The sequence below is a fragment of the Hippocampus guttulatus genome, chromosome 5 (genome assembly GCF_054856545.1).
Source record: "Hippocampus guttulatus isolate MCC_2025c chromosome 5, RoL_Hgut_1.0, whole genome shotgun sequence".
NCBI lineage: Eukaryota > Metazoa > Chordata > Actinopteri > Syngnathiformes > Syngnathidae > Hippocampus > Hippocampus guttulatus.
The window spans coordinates 16,226,201-16,249,057 of record NC_141265.1 but is presented as its reverse complement, the minus strand read 5'-3'; the positions used below and the strand labels follow the sequence as shown (position 1 = coordinate 16,249,057).

At 42.3% G+C, this 22,857-nt stretch overlaps 2 protein-coding genes across 3 annotated transcripts; both read right to left on the bottom strand.

Moving 5' to 3' along the window:
* Window positions 1-4,849: 4,849 nt before the first annotated feature.
* On the bottom strand, window positions 4,850-11,055 carry elovl7a (ELOVL fatty acid elongase 7a). Its single transcript, XM_086110719.1, has 8 exons — window positions 10,913-11,055; window positions 8,935-9,020; window positions 8,665-8,855; window positions 7,301-7,381; window positions 6,513-6,569; window positions 6,309-6,414; window positions 6,099-6,235; window positions 4,850-5,971 (listed from the first exon to the last, which is right to left on the bottom strand). Exons 2-8 carry the CDS (start codon window positions 8,996-8,998, stop codon window positions 5,723-5,725), a joined length of 885 nt encoding a protein of 294 aa, XP_085966845.1. The 5' UTR covers window positions 8,999-9,020; window positions 10,913-11,055; the 3' UTR covers window positions 4,850-5,722.
* An 813-nt stretch (window positions 11,056-11,868) lies between these two features.
* ercc8 (excision repair cross-complementation group 8) lies at window positions 11,869-22,853 on the bottom strand. 2 transcript variants are annotated; one of them, XR_015100886.1, is made up of 13 exons: window positions 22,326-22,853; window positions 22,134-22,229; window positions 21,743-21,844; window positions 21,511-21,634; window positions 20,279-20,360; window positions 19,548-19,616; window positions 19,008-19,074; window positions 17,280-17,383; window positions 17,008-17,132; window positions 15,895-15,909; window positions 15,712-15,811; window positions 14,376-14,462; window positions 11,869-12,302 (listed from the first exon to the last, which is right to left on the bottom strand). XR_015100886.1 is itself a non-coding variant. In XM_086110718.1 (12 exons), the coding sequence occupies exons 1-12, from the start codon at window positions 22,400-22,402 to the stop codon at window positions 12,237-12,239; spliced, it is 1,197 nt and encodes a 398-aa protein (XP_085966844.1). In that variant the 5' UTR covers window positions 22,403-22,853; the 3' UTR covers window positions 11,869-12,236. The 2 variants fall into 2 exon arrangements, 1 of the variants encoding a protein (XP_085966844.1); XM_086110718.1 differs by having other exon boundaries at window positions 15,712-15,909.
* Between the last annotated feature and the right edge of the window lie 4 nt (window positions 22,854-22,857).

Genomic DNA, 22,857 nt, shown 5'->3' with positions numbered 1-22,857 from the left:
AAAAAAAAATCCTGTAAATTATTATGCATATTTTTTTCATAGAATGCCACCAATGGTGATTTTGCAGTCTCGCTCAAGTGTGACAATGCTACAACATATCAAAGGGATGGCGCTGTGGGGGGGAAATCTATTCCTCATGAGGCTCACAGGTGAGCTGTTGTCGATCGCAGCCGACTTTATCGGTCTGTATTCCTGTTGCTCTCATTCCTTTTTGGTACGAGGTGGATGGCAAATGGCACCGCTTCTCCCACAGAAGAGTTGCCAAGAAATCGCCACAGTGGACATGAGTGAATGACTGATAGGTGTAATTTTAGTTGGGTTTGAGGGAAAAAATTATAGGGCTCTACTAAATCTGCCAAACAATTACAGGCAGCTTTGTATTAAATTGGTTCGGTTTAATCTATTTATTTATTTTGGGGCTGGGGGGGGGGGGGGGGGAGTCAAATTAATTTAGTTTTATATATATGTATATATATATATATATATATATATATATATATATATATATATATATATATATAGAGGGCTGCCCGGTAGTCCAGTGGTTAGCACGTCGGCTTCACAGTGCAGAGGTACCGGGTTCGATTCCAGCTCCGGCCTCCCTGTGTGGAGTTTGCATGTTCTCCCCGGGCCTGCGTGGGTTTTCTCTGGGTGCTCCGGTTTCCTCCCACATTCCAAAAACATGCATGGTAGGCTGATTGGACGCTCTAAATTGTCCCTAGGTGTGAGTGTGGGCGTGGATGGTTGTTCGTCTCTGTGTGCCCTGCGATTGACTGGCAACTGATTCAGGGTGTCCCCCGCCTACTGCCCGGAGACGGCTGGGATAGGCTCCAGCACCCCCCGCGACCCTAGTGAGGATCAAGCGGTTCGGAAAATGGATGGATGGATGGATATATATATATAGTATATTTCCAAATTTCATGGAAAATCAAGGTACAGTGGTGCCTTGTTGCTTGATTGATTTTTTTTTTTTGGGCTATGTCTTTGCAGGCCAAATTTGCGTTACGAGTGAATTTCAAATACATAGCCGTTGCTCAAGTGAAATGAAAATACAAAGGAACTCACACACACTTTCAGACTTTTAAAGAAGCATGTGGAAAAAGACCAAAGAAGAAGAAAGAAAAACACTTTTTCAGGTTTAAAGGCACAGGTCAAAACACAGCTTTATTACCAAAAAAAAAAAAAAACAAGCATTCTCTTTTATTATGATTTATCATGCTTTCATATTTACATTTTGAAGTTCTGCCAATGAGGGATCAATTGAACGGAATTGAATCACAACTCTCGACTGGCCGATTGGTCAGTCAAGAGTTGAATTAAATCAATTAAGGACGGGCTGGGGGACAGCCTGGCAGAGCTTGTCCATTAATATCAGTTTTGTGTACTAGTCTACCGACCGTACGCAGATGGTAACGTGCAACTCTGTGGATGAGAGCGCAACATACAGTAGATTATAAAGGAGATGACAGATGAGAGAAAATGGTGAGCCGCTGCAAGTCGGACAAGTTCAGGCGGCTCACATCGTAACAGAATGTACTGCACATGTCTAATCTAAACAGAGTATGAGTCACGATAGGTCAAATGGAAAGAGTGTTGAGATTGTGAGGAAGAAGTCATGGAGAGGAAGGGAGGATGACTCGCTCCATCTAAAAACAGCCACCGACATATCAACCCAGAATCAGCGTAACTCACGGCGCGTTTGACCACAGCCCAGCTCATCAACTGAATTCAGAGAATCCGGTTGCCTTCTGGATCGGACTCCGTTCCAGACGTTGCAGAAAGTCATGAATGTAGCATGAACTCACTTGCTAGCCAGCTAACTTTGTCTTTTTATTTTTATTTTTTGCTTTTATAAAGGGGACGTTCAAAGCCATCCTGCTACTTCTCCCCAACTTCGGTCCATCTCACTTGAACGACATTCAGTCCCACTCGTTCATATCGCGTATGGTAAAATATCTTTCCAGTAGGCTTACTGATGTAAAGGAATTTTCAATGTACAGATTGCGCATCCAGCAGAGGTCACGGAGAAGGTCCTGGCTTGAACAAAAATGACTGGCAGTGGCAACTAAACAAGATCAAGTTGACACTTTTTTTCTTGGTGAAATTTCAAAACTGGACATAGTCAGCAGTCAGTCAAAGTCCATCATTGACTTAGTAACTTTGCCACTGGAAGAGAAATGTAAATTCCAAAACCAACAGACAGTAAAAAGTGGCACGCTACCATTTCTCTCCGCCATATAAAAGTCTCATTGAAATATCTAGCTCACTGTGAGTTGATTTGGAGTTGCGAGGTTCATGGCCCTGATGACTAAAATGTTGAGAAGGACCGCCGTATCCATTTTGAGTCCAATGACAAATTTCATTCCACCCACATACATGTCACTTGAATTTGGAGCTGGAGCCTGTTAGGCGCTTTGTTGAGCAGACTAGCCTTGATTCAATTTGCTATCCCACCGGTACATCCTGTTTCCCAACAGGAATAAAAAAGGCCGAGAGGGGATATAGTCCGGAGAGAAGACGGACGAGTCCCTCAGGGAATTGAGGCAAACAGGAATGCAGACATGGAATCAGCAAAGCAAGCAGGCCCGCTGCGAGGCTCATAAATTCACGGGAGTGGAAAGGTTATGCTAATACTATGCAAAGACTCACTTCTCCCCCCACTTTTGACTGTTTACATCATCATAAAACACACACTGAATAAAGAGTAGGAATAGGAAATAGGAACAGTAGTAGGAATACTTATTGGAGCATAAAGAATGAATGGGTTTGTCAAACCGGAGGGGAACAATGGTATGCGGGTAAATTCAATCTCAGCAAGACATAACGGATGACGAAACAGTGATCGATAAATCGGCTTTGGGGACAACGTGATACACCGCCGCCAGGTAGATAACCTGTGAAAATCAGATTTGTTCCACCGCTGTGCACGGCGAGATAACGGCCAAGCTGTTGGCAACTGCCATTACAAAAATAAGGGAGATGTTCTCTGTGGAGTGAGGTGTGAAGACTTGGTGCAAGGCAAAGTTAAAGTGAAACTGACAAAAACACCCCCCCGGTCCTATTCGTGCATCGGTGTGGATTTGTAGCATTTTAAAGCAGAAATAATATGACTACAGCCCTTTTAGGTATGATCTCCACTATGCGTGAAAGTGCGAGGGCAGGAACTGTTGTTTCAATTGCGGTTTGTTGGTTTGTTATCTTAAACGCAAACGAGGCAAGATGGTTGCGGGTTTGTTTGTTCTTCAATCTCCCACAAACAAGCACAAGAATATTTGATATCCGCCATTTACTGCATGTTATTTAGCCAACTAGCTATGCCTACAACACACACACACACACACAAAAAGTACCTTTTCTTTGGAGAGTTAGCTTGCGTGGCTAACTTTGATCACCTCATTGTTGGCCGCCACAAGTGTAAGCATGTCATAATGAGAAAGACTGACATGCCAGGAGGATAAAAGAAAGGATTTGGGACAGTGCAACTTGACAGCCAACCTGTGGAATTGGGGCTTCGGGCAGACAAGATTTAGAGTGCAGGTGCACGGTTCAATCTGGCCTTCCTGTGTGGAGTTTGCATGTTCTCCCCTTGTCTGCGTGGGTTTTCACCGGGTACTCCGGTTTGCTCCTACATTCCAAAAACGTGCATGGCAGGTTAATGGAACACTCTAAATTGGCCCCGAGTTTGATTGAGAGCTTGAATGGTTAGTCGTCTAGGTGTGCCCTGCGATTGTCTGGCAACCAGGTCGAGGTGTACACCGCCGACTGCCAGAAGACAGCTGGGTTAGACTCCAGCACGTCCGCACCCCTCGTGAGGATAAGCCAATCAGAAAATGGATGGATGAATGTATTATACAAAGTGCAATACAACTGAACTTAACATTTACCAATTTTTGAGAATCACTGCGTCATAAGATCAAACAAATCAGATACACAAGATACAACTGGACAAGAGGCAAATGAAAGGAACTAATTGGAGGAGGCAAGAGTGTAAGGTGAGAGCCCGTTGTAAGAAAAGATGCTGGTCATTGGTGTTCATGTGACGTCACACCTCAAACAAAATGAAGCATCAAAAGAAACCATGTGTGGTTTTTTCCCACCCCCCCTTAGCACGGCGCTCGTGACTGGCACTTGAGAAATAACAGACCCTTTCGAACAGTTTATTTTAAAAAAAAAAAAGGTTCCCTCTTGATAGCCTTGTGATCCTATTGCCAGTCTGTCTTTACGCTTAAAATTTCTTACAGTCATTCATTTTGATCAAGGCAATGAACTTATTCTTATACCGGAAAGGCATAAGATACCCCATGTCTGCATCATGTTGCAAATTTTCTACAGGGAACTCCGGCTTCCTCCCGCATCCCCAAGACAAGCCCGTTTGGTTCCTCAATTGCAGTGGCTAAAGATGTGAATGACCATTGAGGAGAAGCAGGCCTCTCACCTGAAGTCTGTTTGGATCCATTTCATCTGCAACGTTGAAAATCATGGCAGATTTATACCAAATTTAAGCAAACCTGTTTTGTGTTCCCACAAAAGCCTGACAACTAAATAATCAACTCAATATCACCCAACTTCCTGCTCTGTGCTTGGGAGTAAATTTACTACAGCAAGCACCATTTTAAAATAAACTCCCAAAAGTTTGACAGTTAACGTTACCACTTTGTAGTAATTCACCTTTTTTTACCATCGACTTTGTCCATCTAATTTTATTTAACAAGCACCTACACAAAACAATGCATGGGCCTGCGAGATGGTAGCCACCGTCATGTCCAACCAAAATGGGCAATAAAAGCCCAGCCGTCCCATTATCCAAGCTAGTTGTCGTGAAATTCAAAATCAAGTTTCTACAAACAACTCAAGTATATCGTCAACATTTATTATACATATAAAACAATAGAAACAACTTTTCAAAAAGCACATTATTCATAAATGGGTAACAATTACATTGAGAGCAGGCTATTCGACCTTAACAGGAACTGCATCATTCGATCTGTCAACCTCTTCTCTATTCCACACCACTAGCCAGCTTGTATTTGCATCCTCCCCTCCACCACCGGAGCGCAATTCCATTCACTTTGGCGCTTTAAGATCATCACGACACACTCCAGTCACCGATCCAAAGACGCTGCTGCTGTGCACATTTTTTTCCCCCCACCCAATAAGAGTGCCCTGGTGGTCCAGGACAACGCCTCCCAGCTTTTTTCCCCAGGAATAAATGGGTCACGCTTCATGAGAACATTTTTCTGGACCGGTATCATCAGGAATTGTGACTCCAAGTGGCGAGGTGTGAAATGAAATTGAAAATAAACACCCTGTTCTGCATGCATGTGACCATTAAAATAGCCTTGGAGCTGCTATTAAAGCAACGTGACATTAAGCTTTTATAGTGAACCACTGAGAAAGGGGGGGGGGGGGGACGACAAAAACCCAAGTCCCACCCATCACTTAAGGCATTTTTAGGAGGGGCACTGCATAGGGCAGGGTCATGGAGTCTCAGTCATGTCATAGGCAAAGCCCTACATAGTATGGTTGGTTTCTTTCCCCCGTGACACTTAACCTTACAGTCAAGGTATAACATTAAAATACACAACAACAAAATAATCCCTTCGCTGGGTTAAATATAACTTTGGTCATAATTTAAAGATTGTCTTTTTTTTGCCAGTAGAAAAACACTAAATCTGAACAAAGCACAGTCCGCCACAAAATGGCTCCGTGCCAGGCTTGCCGGTTATTTGTCTTTGTCGTGGTTGGCGTTGCCGTTCATGACGCCGTTTGTATGGTGAGCCCACGTTTGGGCCTGCAGCACTTTGGGCAGACGCTTGCCTTTGGTGTAGGCGTGGTACCAGAAGTTGAGGAAGAGGAAGAGGAAGATGAGGCCATACAGACCAATGATGTAGATGAAGATGGGGAACTGGTAGGGGCAGTCGCGCATAAAGAAGTACTGCGAGATGTGCGTGGTCACCATGACAAACTGGATCTGCGCAAGAGAAAGACTTTAGCCCATTTCACACATGACACGACATTGCTCTCTTCACCTATTGGAACAACGCGTAGAGGAAGGAGGTTCTCTTTACAGCTCTGACATGGAGCAAAATATAACGTACCAGCTGAATGGTGGTCAGGTATTTCTTCCACCACAAGTACTTCTGGTATTTGGGGCCCAGGGCGGTCAGGCCGTAGTAAGAGTACATGATGACATGGACAACGCAATTGAGCAGGGCATGGAAAGTCCCCATGCCACCTTGGGGGTGAAGCATATTGTGAAAAACTGCAGAAATGGGAAAATAAGACTTCAAGTTGGGAGATTGCGGTACCTGCGGCAAAGCGAACGCCAAACCACCAGGTAAACGGCATGATGGAATGATGGTACACGTGAAGAAATGTCACCTGGCTGTTTTTCTTTCTCAGCACAAAGAAAATCTAAGCACAAAAAAAAAAAAAAAGAAAAGCAATTTGAAGTACAGTACTTGCTTTGCATTTTTCCTGAGGTCACAGACAACATCAGAACTCCTGCTTACCGTGTCCAACATCTCAATGAACTTGGAGAAGTAGTACAGCCAGCACGTTGCCGCCATCTATTGGAGAAAGACACATTCAGTCACACAATCTCCAGCCATGTTGCAATTTTTCAACACACTTGCACAATGCAATAGGTATACTTTCTGCTTTTGCAAAGTAAAGCAAAAGCTCAATTTTGGTCTGCCTTTGCAAAGTCAGGTAACCCTCAATTTTGACTCCTAGGCAGAGGGCATCACCTTTTTTAATTATCAAATTGGAAACATTTTAGTGAAATGTAACAATCAAAACACCCCGAAGGATTAACACTGAGGTCATCCGTTTTTGTGTCATGCCAACACCACAGCGAAGTTGAGTAGTTTTAACTTAAAACTACTCAACTATTTATTAATTTTTTTAAGCTTTATGATTTAGCTTTAAATCATACAGGGTTTGTCTTGACACCTAAACATTCCCTGTCCAGCTAAGATATGACCGAACAAACTGTCATCATTTTTATTTGAAAGGCAGAATTTTAAAATTATTTTATTGCTCATTAAAACAGAGTACTGTTCCTAAAGCGGCGAGTTTGGAAACTGAATTTTTAGGCAAGGCCGAACAGCCAGTAACCCAGTACTAATGCAGTAGTGAAGTCAGAATTATAGTAAATTTTCATATTAAAACCCTTTTAAAAATGAAAACAGAATGAAAAACCAGTAACAATGGCAACACCCAGCATGCCTCCTTGCGTCACTGGGCGCCATTCGTAAACCACGAAATCTGGTGTGTGGGTTCAGTTACAAATATTTACCCTCATAGCTTGCGGCGACTCAGAGTAGTCGACGAGGTCACAATGGAAGGAGTATCCCGTTCCCCATCCCGACATGACAAACTGGAAAAGACACACTCCAGTTAAGTGACAAGCAAAACGCTCGACATGTTTTAGACCAGTGGTCCTCAACTAGAAAGGCTGTAGGTCCACTTATTTTATTTTATATAAGACCAAGGTCCGGTCCCGGGGAGCAGGGCTATATGCCAATTTAGTATGGTCAAGCCAAGCTTATACAAATCAACACTCCTCACAACCAACCAATAATGGGGTGCAGGAAAATAATTATTCACTTTACCAGTACACAGCAAATAACGAGGTATTGTGTTGAGGCACAGGAACTCTTTAATTTTGTTAAGTTGTGCCTGCTTAATAATAGAAATAAGACATTTTTACTTTAACTTTGTTAAACAGTAGTTGTAGTAGTTTGTAGTTTTTTCCCTTAATTTAACAAAAGCAAAACAAAATACTCATTTTACCAAAATAAATACTAAACATGAAAAAAATATTTTCATTTGTACAATTCCCCTTTTCACATCCCCTCTGAAAACACTGAAAAATATATCAGAAGAGGAGTTAAGAACCATTTTAAATACTGACACAAGGGAGCACAGGAATGTGCAGTGCTGTTCTTCCACTAAAGGTGAATGCAATGTCGGAGGCATGCAAATATTATTTGATGACGCCATTGGGACGTTCATTTACCATGTTGCGGTGTTCTGCTGTTAAACGGCTGCAAAGATCCCCGGGTAGACGGGAGCAAAACTGCACACAATCGAAACCTCCCGCGATTCGTCTTGTCTAATTGTCTGTGTGCGGCTCTCCTGGGCTGAAGCTCTGAGCACACTGTGGCGTCGCGCATGCGTCTGTTTCCTGACACAATCAGCCATTTTGAATGCGTGACGCTTATGTATGGGCACACCTTAAGTTCAGAGGAGCCAATCAGCGCGTCGTTATCGCCGACAGGCCCTGCTCAGCCAGGGTCTCCAGTTCGTCAAACATTATACACACACAGTCGCGCTGCTGCGTCCTCTGCAATACATCTGTTCGTGCACGCAAATAATAAAATGGATAATTTTAACAAGCGATCGCGGTAATGCGCAGATTATAGTCCAAAAATATAAAATGTATAACGTAAAAATCACTTTATAATTTATTATTTTATACAATTTGCCGAGGGTCCGGACAGAGGAGGTCGGCGGTCCGGTCGTGGATCGCGGTCCGCCAGTTGAGGAAGACGGGTTTTAGACTATCGCACACTCAAGCAAGCAAATCAATTATTTGACACAGGTTTGACATTGCTACACGTCTTCCGGTGACAAGCGTGACAGTTCCCGTTGACCCACCTCATAGCACATGTAGAGCGACAGCGCCACCACGCTGAAGTTGTACACCACCAGAACCCCCTTGAGGTCAAAGGCTTTGCGGTTCTCCATGATGCGAGGCCCCAGCGACATGACGAAGAAGATGTACGCCATGATGATGATGCTCTGCATGACCGGAGATGACATGAACAGCCAGTCCTCCGTACGAGAGTCTGCAACAGGTGATTAAAATGGATAAAAGAGCAGAGTTTCTTAACCAGAACAGGTAAACGGGGTGGAAGAGGAACCGACCTGCATTCTGGATGAAGCCATCGTACATGAGCGAAGCTGAAGACTTTATCTCATATAGTTCCATTGTTAGAGCCTTACAAGTTCAGCTTTGAGAGAAGAAGAAAAAAAGGGGTTAAGGTTCATGTACATTAACTCAGATGAATTGTATCAGTTAACTCCAAGGTAACAAAAATCAGCATGCTCACTTCTTAGCTTTGCTGAAGTGTAAGAGGCAAAAAGTAAGTGTGTGTGTGTGTGTATGTGTGTGAGAGGCAGGCGGGCCACATAAAGCAAGTAGTGTATGAGCAGTACAATGAGTGACAGTCACGCAGATATGCAATCTACAATCCAGTATCGGATAATCATTTCATTAACCTTAGCAATAAGAAAATAAGCAGATGAATATCTTATCGCTTTTGCAGATTTTTTAAGGCCCTGCTTATTTGAGGTTATTCACAAAACGCATTGTTAAAGTTTCAGCTATTTAACACTTTGGATTGCTATGGAATTGGTAAAGAAACTCGCATGAAGACAGCCTCTTTATTTGGGGGAAAATGAATTGACCAAATGTGGAAAGTGGGTTCCACCCAGGTGCAACAAAGCTGATTGTTTTGGTGAGGAAACAACCATTTATCTCCATTAATAATTACACCAGCAGTTACTGCAACCCAATCTTTGGTGATGGTCAGTTCCAGAATCGGTGCTGCATGAGAGTTTTCACTGAACGGTTCCATGTACGAGTCGAGAGCTGAAAGCAAGCCCATGTAGCAAAAAGCTGGCTACTGTACAAACACTGCTTTCCGTTCGTCAAAATTTGCATTAAACCCTTTAAAGGAGATATTTTACTTTATTTGAAGAACAAGTTTCCACATGCATTGGTCAGTATAAATATGGATACATCCCATTACTTGCCTGCACCAAAATAAAATTAGCTATGTGGGCATAAATTTGGATACAAGGAGGGGGCCCTGTATCACTCAATAATGCAAACGAGTATATACAGCATGGGGCAGTTGAGTCACTTTAAACGACACTTAGATTTTTTTTTTTTTATCTGCCAAAAACCCACCAATTTATCATTCATTTTTACTACTTTTGGCATTTCATAGAATACAACAAAGAGATTAATCATTTATATCTGCTTTTTATGCACTTTATGAAGTGACAATTTCATAGTCTTCTTCAGGGGGAAAGACGATTAAAAAAAACAACACCATGTTGTACTCTAACTCAAGTAATACCAAATAACTATTGATTAGCATCGCAGCATGGCATGCAAACTGCTCGTCATGTCAGCAACTGCAAATTGCATGATAATGTTCTTAAGGGTGATTAAAATAGTTTCATTAAACCTGACAGTGTGGGGGGCCTCCCCGGTTCGACTAACTGGCCCGACTGGTTCTATGAAACGAGCCCAGTAGCGAGACAGCGACGCCTTTGTGGAGCTGATCAAGCAGCTGCGCACAACGGAAGCCCTTATTCGGAAGTCATTGTAGTTCTCTGCTGCTCGAAGCGGAAGTAATCTTGTGAATACAAAAATAATAGCTAAGATAGGACGCAACGAGACAAAATAAAAGCTTTTCGGCGACTGGACAGGGTTTCAAAGACTTGCTAGAACAGCAGCACCAGGTCCTACCAGCACATTATACAAACTAAGGCAAACAAATATTCAAAGCACTATACCATTAAATCAATCTAATTCACCTACTTCAAAGCCACTTATTAGCCTCGGCGTGATAAAAATCAGCATTTGCCGACGTGGAAAAAAACCTGACTATTTGAAAGGCACAAAAGAACTCGAATAACCTGCTTTTAGCTTCACACATACTATTACAACGGTTACTTATGGACACCAGCAGGGATAAAAGAACGTTTGTGGCTGTGATGAAATGACGCAAGGGATGAAAAACTAGTCCAGCAGCTAGATACATCCACCAATTTCAACAGAGTTATGCCATGAAAGTCCACACACTGCGCTCCTATAAGATAAAAGTTTTACCTGAGATTCTGTCGAACAACGACCCAGCAAAAAATCCTTTTTGGTGTTGAACTATGGTTAAAAAAAAAACGCAATAAAATTAGGCTTGGAAAGACTCCAAAATCACACAGGTACGTCTCGAGCTCTGTTCACGTGTTAATGAGGCGCGTACCCGCGCCATTTATACCATTTACTAGGGGGCGGGTCTCGAATCCTTCGGGTTTGCTGATTGGCCGGCGCGTGGAATCTGCAGTCACATTCTTGGGCAATGCCGAAAGGAGACGTCACGTTACGTTCAAAACGCTTGCGTCACACACAATCTGCCATTATATGCGATCATTGAAAAATAACAGAAACTGTACAGCGTGTACAATAAGTATTTTCCATAGGTGTTTCCCCAATCAACGAAAATCAGATTTTAAAAAAATCAAAATGACACATACACATTGATAAGTACAAATTAATGCTCTTGTGCTTATCCCTAAAGTTTTTTTTAATATCTCGATCAAAAAGCCAAATACAAAATAAAAAGTTGTATATTTTTTCAAATGACAGTTGCATATATTTTTACAACAAATCTTTTTTCAACAAAATACATATTTTTAAAAACAATTACAGTATCTTTTTTCAAGCTTTGTTAAATCAAGGTTGTATAACGAAAAATATATTTCTCTCCCAAAAATTTTTTCAACTCAAACTATTTACTATTATTTATTATAATTATTTCAACAAAGTTGAACAAAATGTTTCTCTTATTTTCAACTTAATTTTATGTTAAAAAAGAGACATTTTTACCAATGGAAGCTTTTGTTAAACGTACAGTATTTTTCAACATAAAAATTCAACATTTCGTTTCATTTTTTTCAACAGAAATAAGTTGTAATTCTTCAACAAAGGTTTACCCCCCCCCCCCTGCCCACCCTCTGAACAGAAAAAGTCTCTTTTAAAAAAGTTTACACATTCAACTAACAACACAAAAACAAAAAGGTTCATTTATTGAGTTTTACGAAGGCTACTGTGTTTTAGGTGTCTTCAGGGAGAGGCTTCTCTTGGTATCGCCCGTCTTGTCGTAAGTTTCAGCATCAGGGCCCATCATAAACAGAGATGCAAATACGCACCAGGAATGAATTAAGACAATGCATGTTTTACAATGCAAGGCCACTCCCATCCATGGGTTTCCGGGTGGTGGCAGAAAAATGTATCCAACAAAACACACACAAAAAAAATAAATACTTGATGAATATGCTGCAGCCTTTCAATCTGCTAATTTGCTTGCACTGTAAAAAAAAACCAAAAAGAAAAAAACCAATAACCTGTAGTCCATCAGTGAAACCTGGAAGCATCATTAATCTTCATCACTGCTCCATGCGTCCTGGAAGGCGGGGTTCACTGACGACTTTACTGCGGCATGCTGTAAAATGACACAAAGCTCAATATCCCCTGTGTAATAAATCTACTTATACATTCTTTAATAAAAGTACAAAAAAAATATTGTCAGACCAAAAGACAGTTGAGAGGTTCTGTAGTTTGCACGGTCAGGCGCGAATGCATGCCCGGCAACGTGGATGAAGCGTTTAAAGTGAAAAATGTAATTGTTCACCCATTCCAATTGGGGTTGCCAATGAGAACTGTTCGTGGCGTCATCAGTATTGAGAATGTATTTCCTATGTCACATGGAGCAGCAGCACAAGCACAAAACAGGCACACACTGTGTGGTGAAATAAAATGTCATTGTGTATTGTCTGTGAGCAACCACTTTCCAATACCTCCTGGGACTGAGCCTAAAAATAGCAGATTTGGAGAATGGGGAGTGAGGAAGTTGTGGTGAGTATATTGACTTGTTTACAGCAGTTGATCTGACAACCACGTTAGCAATTAACAGCCCACGTAATACAATTACCGCTCACCAGATTGACTACCGACATACAAATGACACTTCTTTTTTTCTGTTGGAGGAGAAGTAGCAGCCCCTGCTCAACCCGCGTGCTAACACCCCCCCCCCCCCCGCCCCCAAAAAAAACAAGACGAGACACGCGGGGTGATGCGCTACTTCGTGTTCGGTCTCAACCTACATGAGTATTCCTCAAAAGGGAGTCCGTTTTTTTTTTTAAGCTATCATATACCGCTGGAACAGTATGCACAATTTAAATATGAACACTGTGCATAGGTATCGTGGGGAAAAAAAACTGAAAATAAAGTGTCAATTAGAATGTATTGCACCTGTAAGTTCAATTAAAAAATGAACCTCAATAACGTATAGACAACAAACAATTCTCAAAGATTAAATGTTCATGTATTGTATTGAAAACTTCAATGCAACTGAATTGTACTTTACAAATCTATTGCACTGGATTAACAAACAAGAAAAAGTTTGAGCCACTGTAACATGATACACAGTTTGAACATTTCATTCAGTGCATTCCTTAATAACTGCTTAGCGCATTTGAACTTTGTTGCTAACCGAAACAGCAGCATCGAAGCTCAGGTGGGATTTCAGATGAAATGCCAAGTCCTGAGCGATGCATAAAGATGCATCGTCCGTGCATCGCAAAGAAGTGAGAGCATTTATGGTTTGATGTGTGCCTCTAGCTTAGGGGATGAATAGGTCGGTTTCCACACAATATTCAGGCTAGTGCTGCGCTACATAGCCTTGATGCATAAACAGATATTTTGAGGCAATCGCAACAGATGTGATTGACTGAATGACAGTGACATGACGTATATGAATGAGAATACTGTATTCACAGGCACTCAACAATGTTGTGTGCGTCCATCTTTATGGTCCAAGAAGCCGGGGCGTTTATTTGTTTCGGGTTATCTGACTTCTTGCAGTTTTGCTACTTTTTCTTCTCTATAGTGTGGTTGTGGTATGTAGTATGGTTTAATGCTATTAAAAATAATTGTAAAAAAAACGAAGGCCTCTCCCATCGGCAGTTGATTACCGGTAAGTAAATGCATCCGTTTGCTAATAATAATGGATTATGATGGAATGCAGGGAATTGTTGAAGACTTTCAGTCGTAGGTAGCCTTCTGACTGCAATTGTAACTATTTGGCTTGTCATCAAAGGTTCCTGGCAGAACATTGTTAAAACTGTTGCGAACAAGGCTGACTGAGACTGCCTGGAGTGGAAGAGGTTGTTTAGCAAGCCCGAGCTGGTACATGCTGAGGCCGAAACTTTTCATGACGCTCTGGGAAGCCAAGAAGAGCGATTGCGGTTTAACTGGAAACCTTGACTGTCGTTGGATTTCGTTCCTGACAATAAAATAGAATGCGGTGATGCAAGTGTGCCCGGTGTGTGCAGAAAAGAACTGTGTGACCTTGTTCTACATTCCTGGCATGACGAGCAAATAATGTCATCGTGTTAAGACAAAAAATAGACCAAAGTCATTTACTTACATTGGTCATGACTATTGCATGTAAGTGATGACTCATCATGTCTGGCGGAAATCCATTTTTCTATTCATAATTTAAAAAGTCTGTTACCTGATCTGACTCTTCCTCCACATCTGGGCCGCGCAAGACCGGAACCCACGCCAGGATGTTCCCATCTTTACCTGCGCTGTACAACTCCTATATGACAGGAAAGGAAAAGACACCAAATGAGCGAGTGACTTTTGTTGTGATATGGACACAAAAAATGTATGAAATCTAAAGTGCAATTTTTTGAAGAAAACGTTCCTTGCTGTATATATCATGCTTTCTTTTGTTTGTAATTTTGTTTTCAGTCATGTATTCATTTTTCTAAATTTAAAACAAAAAAAGATATATATATATATATATATATATATATATATATACTGTATATATATATAAACTTACCATTATGTGAGTGACTTATTAAAATAAAAATTGGAACGAGGCAATTGAAAAGTATTAAATAAATATGACTTTTTGTTGTTTTGTTTTCAGAAAATAATGACGTGTGAAGTGATACTTGCTAATTGAACCCAAACAATGTTACATCCATCCATCCATTTTCTGAACCGCTTGATCCTCACTAGGGTCGCGGGGGGTGCTGGAGCCTATCCCAGCCGTCTTCGGGCAGTAGGCGGGGGACACCCTGAATCAGTTGCCAGCCAATCGCAGGGCACACAGAGACGAACAACCATCCACGCCCACACTCACACCTAGGGACAATTTAGAGCGTCCAATCAGCCTGCCATGCATGTTTTTTGGAATGTGGGAGGAAACCGGAGTACCCGGAGAAAACCCACGCAGGCCCGGGGAGAACATGCAAACTCCACACAGGGAGGCCGGAGCTGGAATCGAACCCGGTACCTCTGCACTGTGAAGCCGACGTGCTAACCACTGGACTACCGGGCCGCCTAACAATGTTACAAAGAATGAAAATGTTTTTTTTTTTAAATGAAAAATACCTACAGGTAGTCATATATTTTTATTTTAAAAATAAAAAACAAAAAAAACACCATGCAGTCTGGATGTCATTATTTTATTTTGGTGTAGTTTCACTTTCATTTCGTGGGAGGATTTTTGGATGAATACCTGACCATCATTTTAAAAACAAAACAAATCCAGGTAGACATAGTGGGAGTAAGAAGCAAAGGGATCATGGACACCTCAGATCGCCATTTCAGCAGGGGCGGCTTATTTCCCGTGAATCACAAGTGACAAGCGGCTTGACTGCATTCTCGTCGCAAAGTACAAACAAAACACTTGCATGACACAATGCACCGGGGTGGTGTGGGATGTTCATTCTTGACTTGTGCAATGCGTTCTCTTCTCTCACACATACGCTGAAACGTGCCCCATCAGGAGCAATCATGGATGAGACAATATTGCTCAATCGGGCGCATCTCACCTGGTGATACGGGTGGAACTCGCAGCAGTCCACGTTGTTGTAGTGACCCCGCAGCATGGTGACCAGCTCGCCCGTGTGGAGGCCGTACACGGCCACTGAGCTGCCGCATGGCACAAACACAAATTCTGGACTGCAGCCCTGCGAGACCGTGAACTGACGCCTCTTGCGGCTCTCGTTGCTCACCTTCCCGTAGTTCACCTGAGGGGGAAACGGTGAAGATTACGTTTATACTAAAACCTGATAGATGACTAGGGGTGAAAAAACAAGCAATTGTGACACAAGTTGTTTTTTTTCATTGATAAATCAAACAATGAGTAGCGTTGTTGGTATAGTTTCATTTTCGGATGTGGTTTGTGCCTGTCAAGAGTACATTTACACTAGTTGGTATACAGTATCCTTAAGGGTGGCCCGGTGGTCGACTGGTTAGCGCGTCAGTCTCACAGTGCAGAGGTGCGAGGTTCGACACCTGCTCCGGCCTTTCTGTGTGGAGTTTGCATGTTCTCCCCGTGCCTGTGTGGGTTTTCTTTGGGTACTCCGGTTGCCTCCCACATTTCAAAAACATGCGTGGCAAGTTCATGGAACGCTCTAAATTGTCCCTGAGATGTGAGCGGGTGCGCGGATGGCTGTTTATCTCTGTGTGCCCTGCGATTGGCTGGCAACCGATTCAGGGTGTAACCCGCCTACAGCCTGAAGCCCCACCCCCGCCGCGACCCTTGTGAGGATAAGCAGATCGGAAAATGGATGGATGGATGGTATATCCTTAGAATGGGCAATGGGGGGGCGGCCACAATTTTTCATCAGTTACTCGGGGACCACAAAGGACCGCAAGCTTCCTGACCAGATGACTGAAGGGATGAAATATGTGCATTGCTCATCCCTGGTATAACCAATACAAAAAACAGGCTGATGTCTCCATTGTTGATTAAAAACAAACACGTCTCTGCATAATCAATCAGAGACCGAGCCCAAAAAACAGCCATCGCTACTAAAATGGGATGTTTGTGAAATGCGCTTAGTCGTTCTTGTTTAACTGTGCCAGGGCCAATTTCCACAGCTCAACCTATGAGCCAGCTCAGGTCTGTTGCTGTGTGTTCCCATGAGGAAAGATTCTCTACTCCTTAGCAACTGCTGCTCAGTTCAGTCAAGCTGGAAATTAGAAGGGGAATGCGTTAAGAGCTCAGGGCAATGTCACAGTTTCCCCAGGCTTTATTTTAGACGATGATATCATGATGCCGCCAGGTAAATAAGTCAACAACAGGTTATGCGAAAAACACGCCACAGTCCTAAGTAACATACCAGGGTGTTCTCCCCTGTGGCGCTGTTCCACAATCGCATGCGGTCATCGGTCCCAGACGTGATGAGGTAAAGGCCATCGCTTGTGAAGCATAGACCGTTCACTCTGCCGTTGTGGGCCGTGTTTACTGGGTAGTGACAAGAAACACAATTATCCAGGCCATAACAATCCATTTTCAATCAAGGCAAATGGATCCGGGGTTTTTTTCCACTTCTTGTTTTCAGTATTGAAGCGTAGCGTACAAAAGAATGTCAATAAAGAATGTCAAGTGTACCTGCCTCAGAAGCAGCTTTTGACTTGTCTCTGTTGTGCTGGTCCAGCGTCAAGAGGCAACCTGACGCCCGACGCACGTCCCACACTCTCACTTTGCTGTCAGCACTTGGGGAGACAAATCACCACTGTTTGTTTTATTCCATAACAGCGACTTCACAAGATAAATACAATGGTACCTTGACTTCTGAGTTTAATTTTGTTCCATGACCAAGCTCAGAACTCAATTTACCGGTACTCGCAAACCAATTTTCTCTGTTGAAATGCCACTCATACCTCCAGCCTCCCTCCAAAAAACGAATTTAGCATCGTATAGTTGCCATCATACAGTTTGAGCCCGTAATGAATGAATGATGACTTTACAATTTTTTCCTATGGGGGACAAAAATGTTAAATAAGACAAGTTAAATATTACAAACCGCTCTCAGTGCAACTGCACACCACTGAAAACGCACTCACAAGAATAAACATTTGTTAAAACCCATGCGTCTTTTACACTGTCACTCACAAGTGAACATAATTCGGTTTGTAATGGAGGAATTGGGCAAGTGCACCGATTGTTGACTTTATTTGTTACTTCTCTGCATGCGGGGATTCAACACGCAGCCAAATTAAATATCACAAAGGCGTCACCGCGTGCCTCTTCTGTGCCAGTTGTTTTCAAAATCACTTACAGTCTAAAGGGAGAGCAGTGCATGGGTCCCGCTGGATTAATTAGCAGGTCTAATGAAGCATAAAACAGGTGGGGGCCGCATCTACCATATGTTTTAGTGACACGTCTACTGGTAGTGCTCGGGATGTGCCGCCATCATCTTTGACTCCAGGCCGCCATGTGGCCAGATGGCCGGGGAGGGGAATGACAAGAAGAGCCGGCAGAATGATCCGGTGCCTGTTAATTCTCTCTTTGATGGGTCTCTGTGGGAGAATTAGACTCTCCGGATGCTTCCTAAGGTACAACGGCACAATATAACAAGACCCAGTACAAGAGCAGTCTCAATGATCTGATTTTAATGCGTAGTTTTGATATCGAATGGTCGCGTAATTCCTCCGTAGCGGCATTCACTTGACCTGACGCCAAGCTTCAATTCTTGGTGCGTGTCGTACTCCATGATGTTCTAAAAATTAACTTGTCAAAGTAATATTCATTTCGATGTAATATATTTGTATATAAAGAGCTCGTTTCTAAAATGATATAAAACTCTTCTTATTTTGAACAGCTTCAGAATGCTCTCTCTCTCTCTCTCTCTCTGTCTCTCTCTCTCTCTCTCTCTCTCTCAGGTAGGTAAATTGGTTGAAAAGAGTGGCGGATGGAGCTCGAGTGCAATGGTTGCCTGAGTGGAAATGAGACAAGAGGTGTGCTTGTTGCATTGCCAACAGAGTGAAAACCAGCGAACACTCCTCTGGGGGGAAAACGTGACAAACAAAACCAAACGAGGAGACAATTTCTCTGAGGTGGGCTGGCACCGTTTGTGCTGATAATTATTGCAGACTACAGTGCTCCCTGCGGTTTGACGTTCCCTGGTACTCTCAGAAGTTGAGGAAATCCTCAAGGCCCCTCGTTCATTGAGACACGGTCATTGAACAATGGGTGTAGTATTGCAGTCGTATTTTATAGTGGCGGACGTCGCAGAGTGATGTTCCTGTGAAGATGGGTGTCTTACTTATCAATGTGGTAAATGTGGTAAATGTGAGATGTGATTTGAAGTACCAGTAGATTGTAAATGGTGCCTACCTGGCGGTGGCGAGAATATGTTCGTATCTGGGTGACCATCGCACAGACAGGACCTCCGCTCGGTGACCTGAGATGGGAATAAAGTTAGTTTTTATCACCTGCATGTGTATAGCATTAGAATACTAATTAATTGGAAGATCATGGAATTATTTTTTTTTGTAGTTGTTCAATTCAATATGTGAAAACATTAGATAGATAACACTACTCAGAATCAAATGGGTTTATGTAATCATTTTGAAACTTTATTGTAGTTTCCAGGTAACAACACCCCCCCCAAAAAAAACACAAATTCAATCTTAAATCAATCATCAATCTTAAATGCCTCAGATCATCCAACCAATTTTCAATATCTCCCAAAGACAACCAAATTAAATATGAACTGCACTTTCTCAAACATTCACTGGCCAGATGCATACTTATTACACTTACAACTAGGTAAGTGTAATAAGTATACAGCAATATGAGAAATCTGGAAGGGTGCAAGTATTTTTTCACAGCACTGTACGTTATATGAGTGTGTTTGTGGTCCAGAACACTAACCCTGCAAGACTTGGATCTTTGAACCGGAATTCAGGTCACATAGCTGTACTTTAGGATCTTTGGTGCCAACTAAAATAAGATAAAGACATACACAAAGTACAATTTAAAAAAAAAAACAACCAAAAAAAAACCATTCAGACAAGACAAAAAGATGGTTAGAGTTCTACAAGGGAAGGGTGGTTGAGAAAAGCTCCAAAACTGGACTCCCAGGTTCTCAGAAACAAGGTGTGGCGAATCACAATACTGATAACAACAGCTAAGAAGAAGAGTGCAAGAAATGCACTCGACAAGCGAGTTATTGCACATTACAGGATGTGAAATTCTGCTCAAATACAAAGATATCAAATTAAAACTGCTGACTGGCTTTTTGGAGAGGGCTGATTCAAAGGTGACTTGTTCTAGATCAACAAACAGGCGCCACACAGAAGAAAGTTTTCTTTCTTTTTTTTTTTCCTCCATCGGAAGCACCTGTGTGACTACAACAGCCGGTAGTAACCTGTTGTTCCTGCTCGGTGATGTGGTGGTGCAACACATACACTTCACATCACACATCTCTCTGCACTGAAAGTCTGGTCTATAGGCATGTGATCTGAGATAAAACGAGGAAAAGTGAAAGGGCGGAGATCGGTGTCTGCAGACGGTGGGGGATATACAGCTCGACATTCCTTTTGAAAAGTGTCTGCTCATTCTGCGAGGTTTTCATCGCAATTGCATGGCGAGCGAACGCATACCTGCGATGAGACTGTGCTTCCTGGCGATGGGCGACAGGTGGTGGCTGTAGACGGTGTCCTCAAACTCAAACACTTCAGCAGGCTAGGGTAAACCAAGACAAAATGGGTGTTTAAAAAAAAAAAACACGCTTAGGCTAAAGTCATACAGTTTCACTACTACTGTAATTGCTATACTGTATTTAAAATTAAAGATGACTTCCTGTGCCACAAATATGACAAGTATGTTGGAACTCATAGTAATATCTAATTTCTTCCAGCGAGCTCACCTACTTTTAATTTCAGACCGTCACATTGATGTGTCAGATGTCAGACTGGTTCCTGATACAAGACATAATTACAATTTTGCCGACACACACACATTTTGTTTTAAATTAAATTACATCCTGAATGTCATTGAGTTGTTACATTGGGTTTTTGGGCCTACTGCCTGCCTCACATTTCTGAGGTCGAATCTCAGCTCCTGTGTGGAATTTGGATGTTCCTTCTGTGGTTGTCCGGGTTTCAATGGCTATTCCGGCATCCTCCCCCTATCCAAGAACTAAACTGTCCAAACGAAACTGTCCATAAGTGTGAATGTGAGCACGAGAGTGAAGGCCTCATATGTCTATATGTGCAATGTAATTGGCTGGTAACCAGTTCAGGGTATACCCCGTCTCTCGCCCAAAGTCGGGTGGGATAGGCTACAGCTCACCTGTGACTCTAATGAAGACAAGTAGTAAATTGATGGATCAAGTATCAAGTATCAAGTACAACTTTATTGTCAAATGTACAGCACAGATGAAATTTCCTCCCTCTTAAACAGACAACAAGAGGAGCCGCTGCGAGTGCCCGCGCCGCCATCAAAAGAACGCTTAACATAAAATGACAAAATAACACAACACATTAAACAGACAGTCGTGCCATCTTAACCACTTGTCCTCCATTCACTTTGTTGTTTGAAGCAGTAATAGATGAAAGAGGAGCGAATCAAAGTATCCTTTTCACCAGTGGATCAAAGACGTCACGCTGAAAGGTGCACACGTCTGCTACAAGCTAAGCTTGAAAGCAACAAGAAGCTGTAGCATCCATTAACGAAAAAGAGATTGCCTCTCTTCTCCTGTTCCATGTAAATCCGCTTCAATTCCAAGCCGCGACTCCCAGTTCAGGGCAATCAATTATTACACAGCTTCAACAATAACTCACTGTGTCACATGTGTACAGTATAAAGCTGGTGTCGAAGTGACGTATGTTACCTTAAGAGTCTCCGTGTCCCACACCTTCATCGTCTTGTCAAAGGAACTGGATACAAACATGCCAGTGTCGTAAGGATACCACTGTACCGTTTCAACGCTGAATTTGTGGGCATACTTGCTGGACCTGCATTTAATGACATGGAAAAATTGTTCGTTTTACGAATAATTTGGGATTTAAGTGTCAGAGAGATGCTGCTCTCTGATGGACATGTAAATGGGGGTGAAGGTTCACCTGCCGATGGTGGAGACAGCCTTGCAGGTGTACTGCGGTTTCCCACTGAAGTTCTCCAGGTCATAGATGACAATCACTCCATCGGCACCTCCAGACAACATGCTAAACAACGCATACGTAAGACCACTGTCAATCTGAATCAAATATCATTCAAACAGATTGTACAGTGAACCGCTGTCCAATTGAGAATCATCTTAAGCAAATTCATCAGGTCACATTTTATCCCCTGGAAGCTAATTAACGATATTTTCTTAAAGTATGTAAAAAAACACGAATTGGTGCGTTTTTCAGTCAATAAACGGGGATAGATTCCACTGGGGAAAAACGAGAACTGTGACTCTGCAGAGGATTGCTCCAGTTTATCGGAAAGAAAGGTGAACATGTGACTCACTATTTGCCTTCAATTACTTCAATATCAACAGTATTGACACCATTTGCGTGGATTCTGTCCATATCTCTGTCTGCATTCAACTGTAGGCTCAGTACCCTTTTAAGATGCATAAAGAAGGAGAATATCACCGTTAGTCAATAAAAGCAAACGATAGTTCTTTAAGTGGCATAGATCTAATATGGCATGTATTACCTTCTCGTCGCCTCCACGCGTCTGAGTCGCAGAGGGTCATCCAGACCGGCCCTCCTCGCTGCCAAGTAACCCAACATTGTTTCAAAATAATATAATAGGATATAATATTATTTATTTGTATATTCACAAATAATAATATTTGTGAATATACAAGATTTATATACAAGATTTATCCGACGCCAACAAAAGAGCTGGCATGCTATCGGCAGTAATGTAGGGATTTTCTACAAATACAGTACATTTCACACATTATAGCTCATCCGTAGATATATACAACAATAAAATCTACGATAGAATATATCGTGCGTTCTTAATAAAGCGGATTGCTTTTAATTTCTTTTCCAGGACAACATTAGACGCCATCTTCAAAAGAAGAAGCACTTCCGTAAACAAATGAGCTGGTTGATTCAGCAAATCCGATTTGTGACCAATCGGAATAGATGTTGTTCAGTATTTGCCCGCCTCTGCTGCAAATTTGGATTGTTGAAGGGACGAGTTGAAGACAGGTGGCCAAACATTACGTGGCAAACCG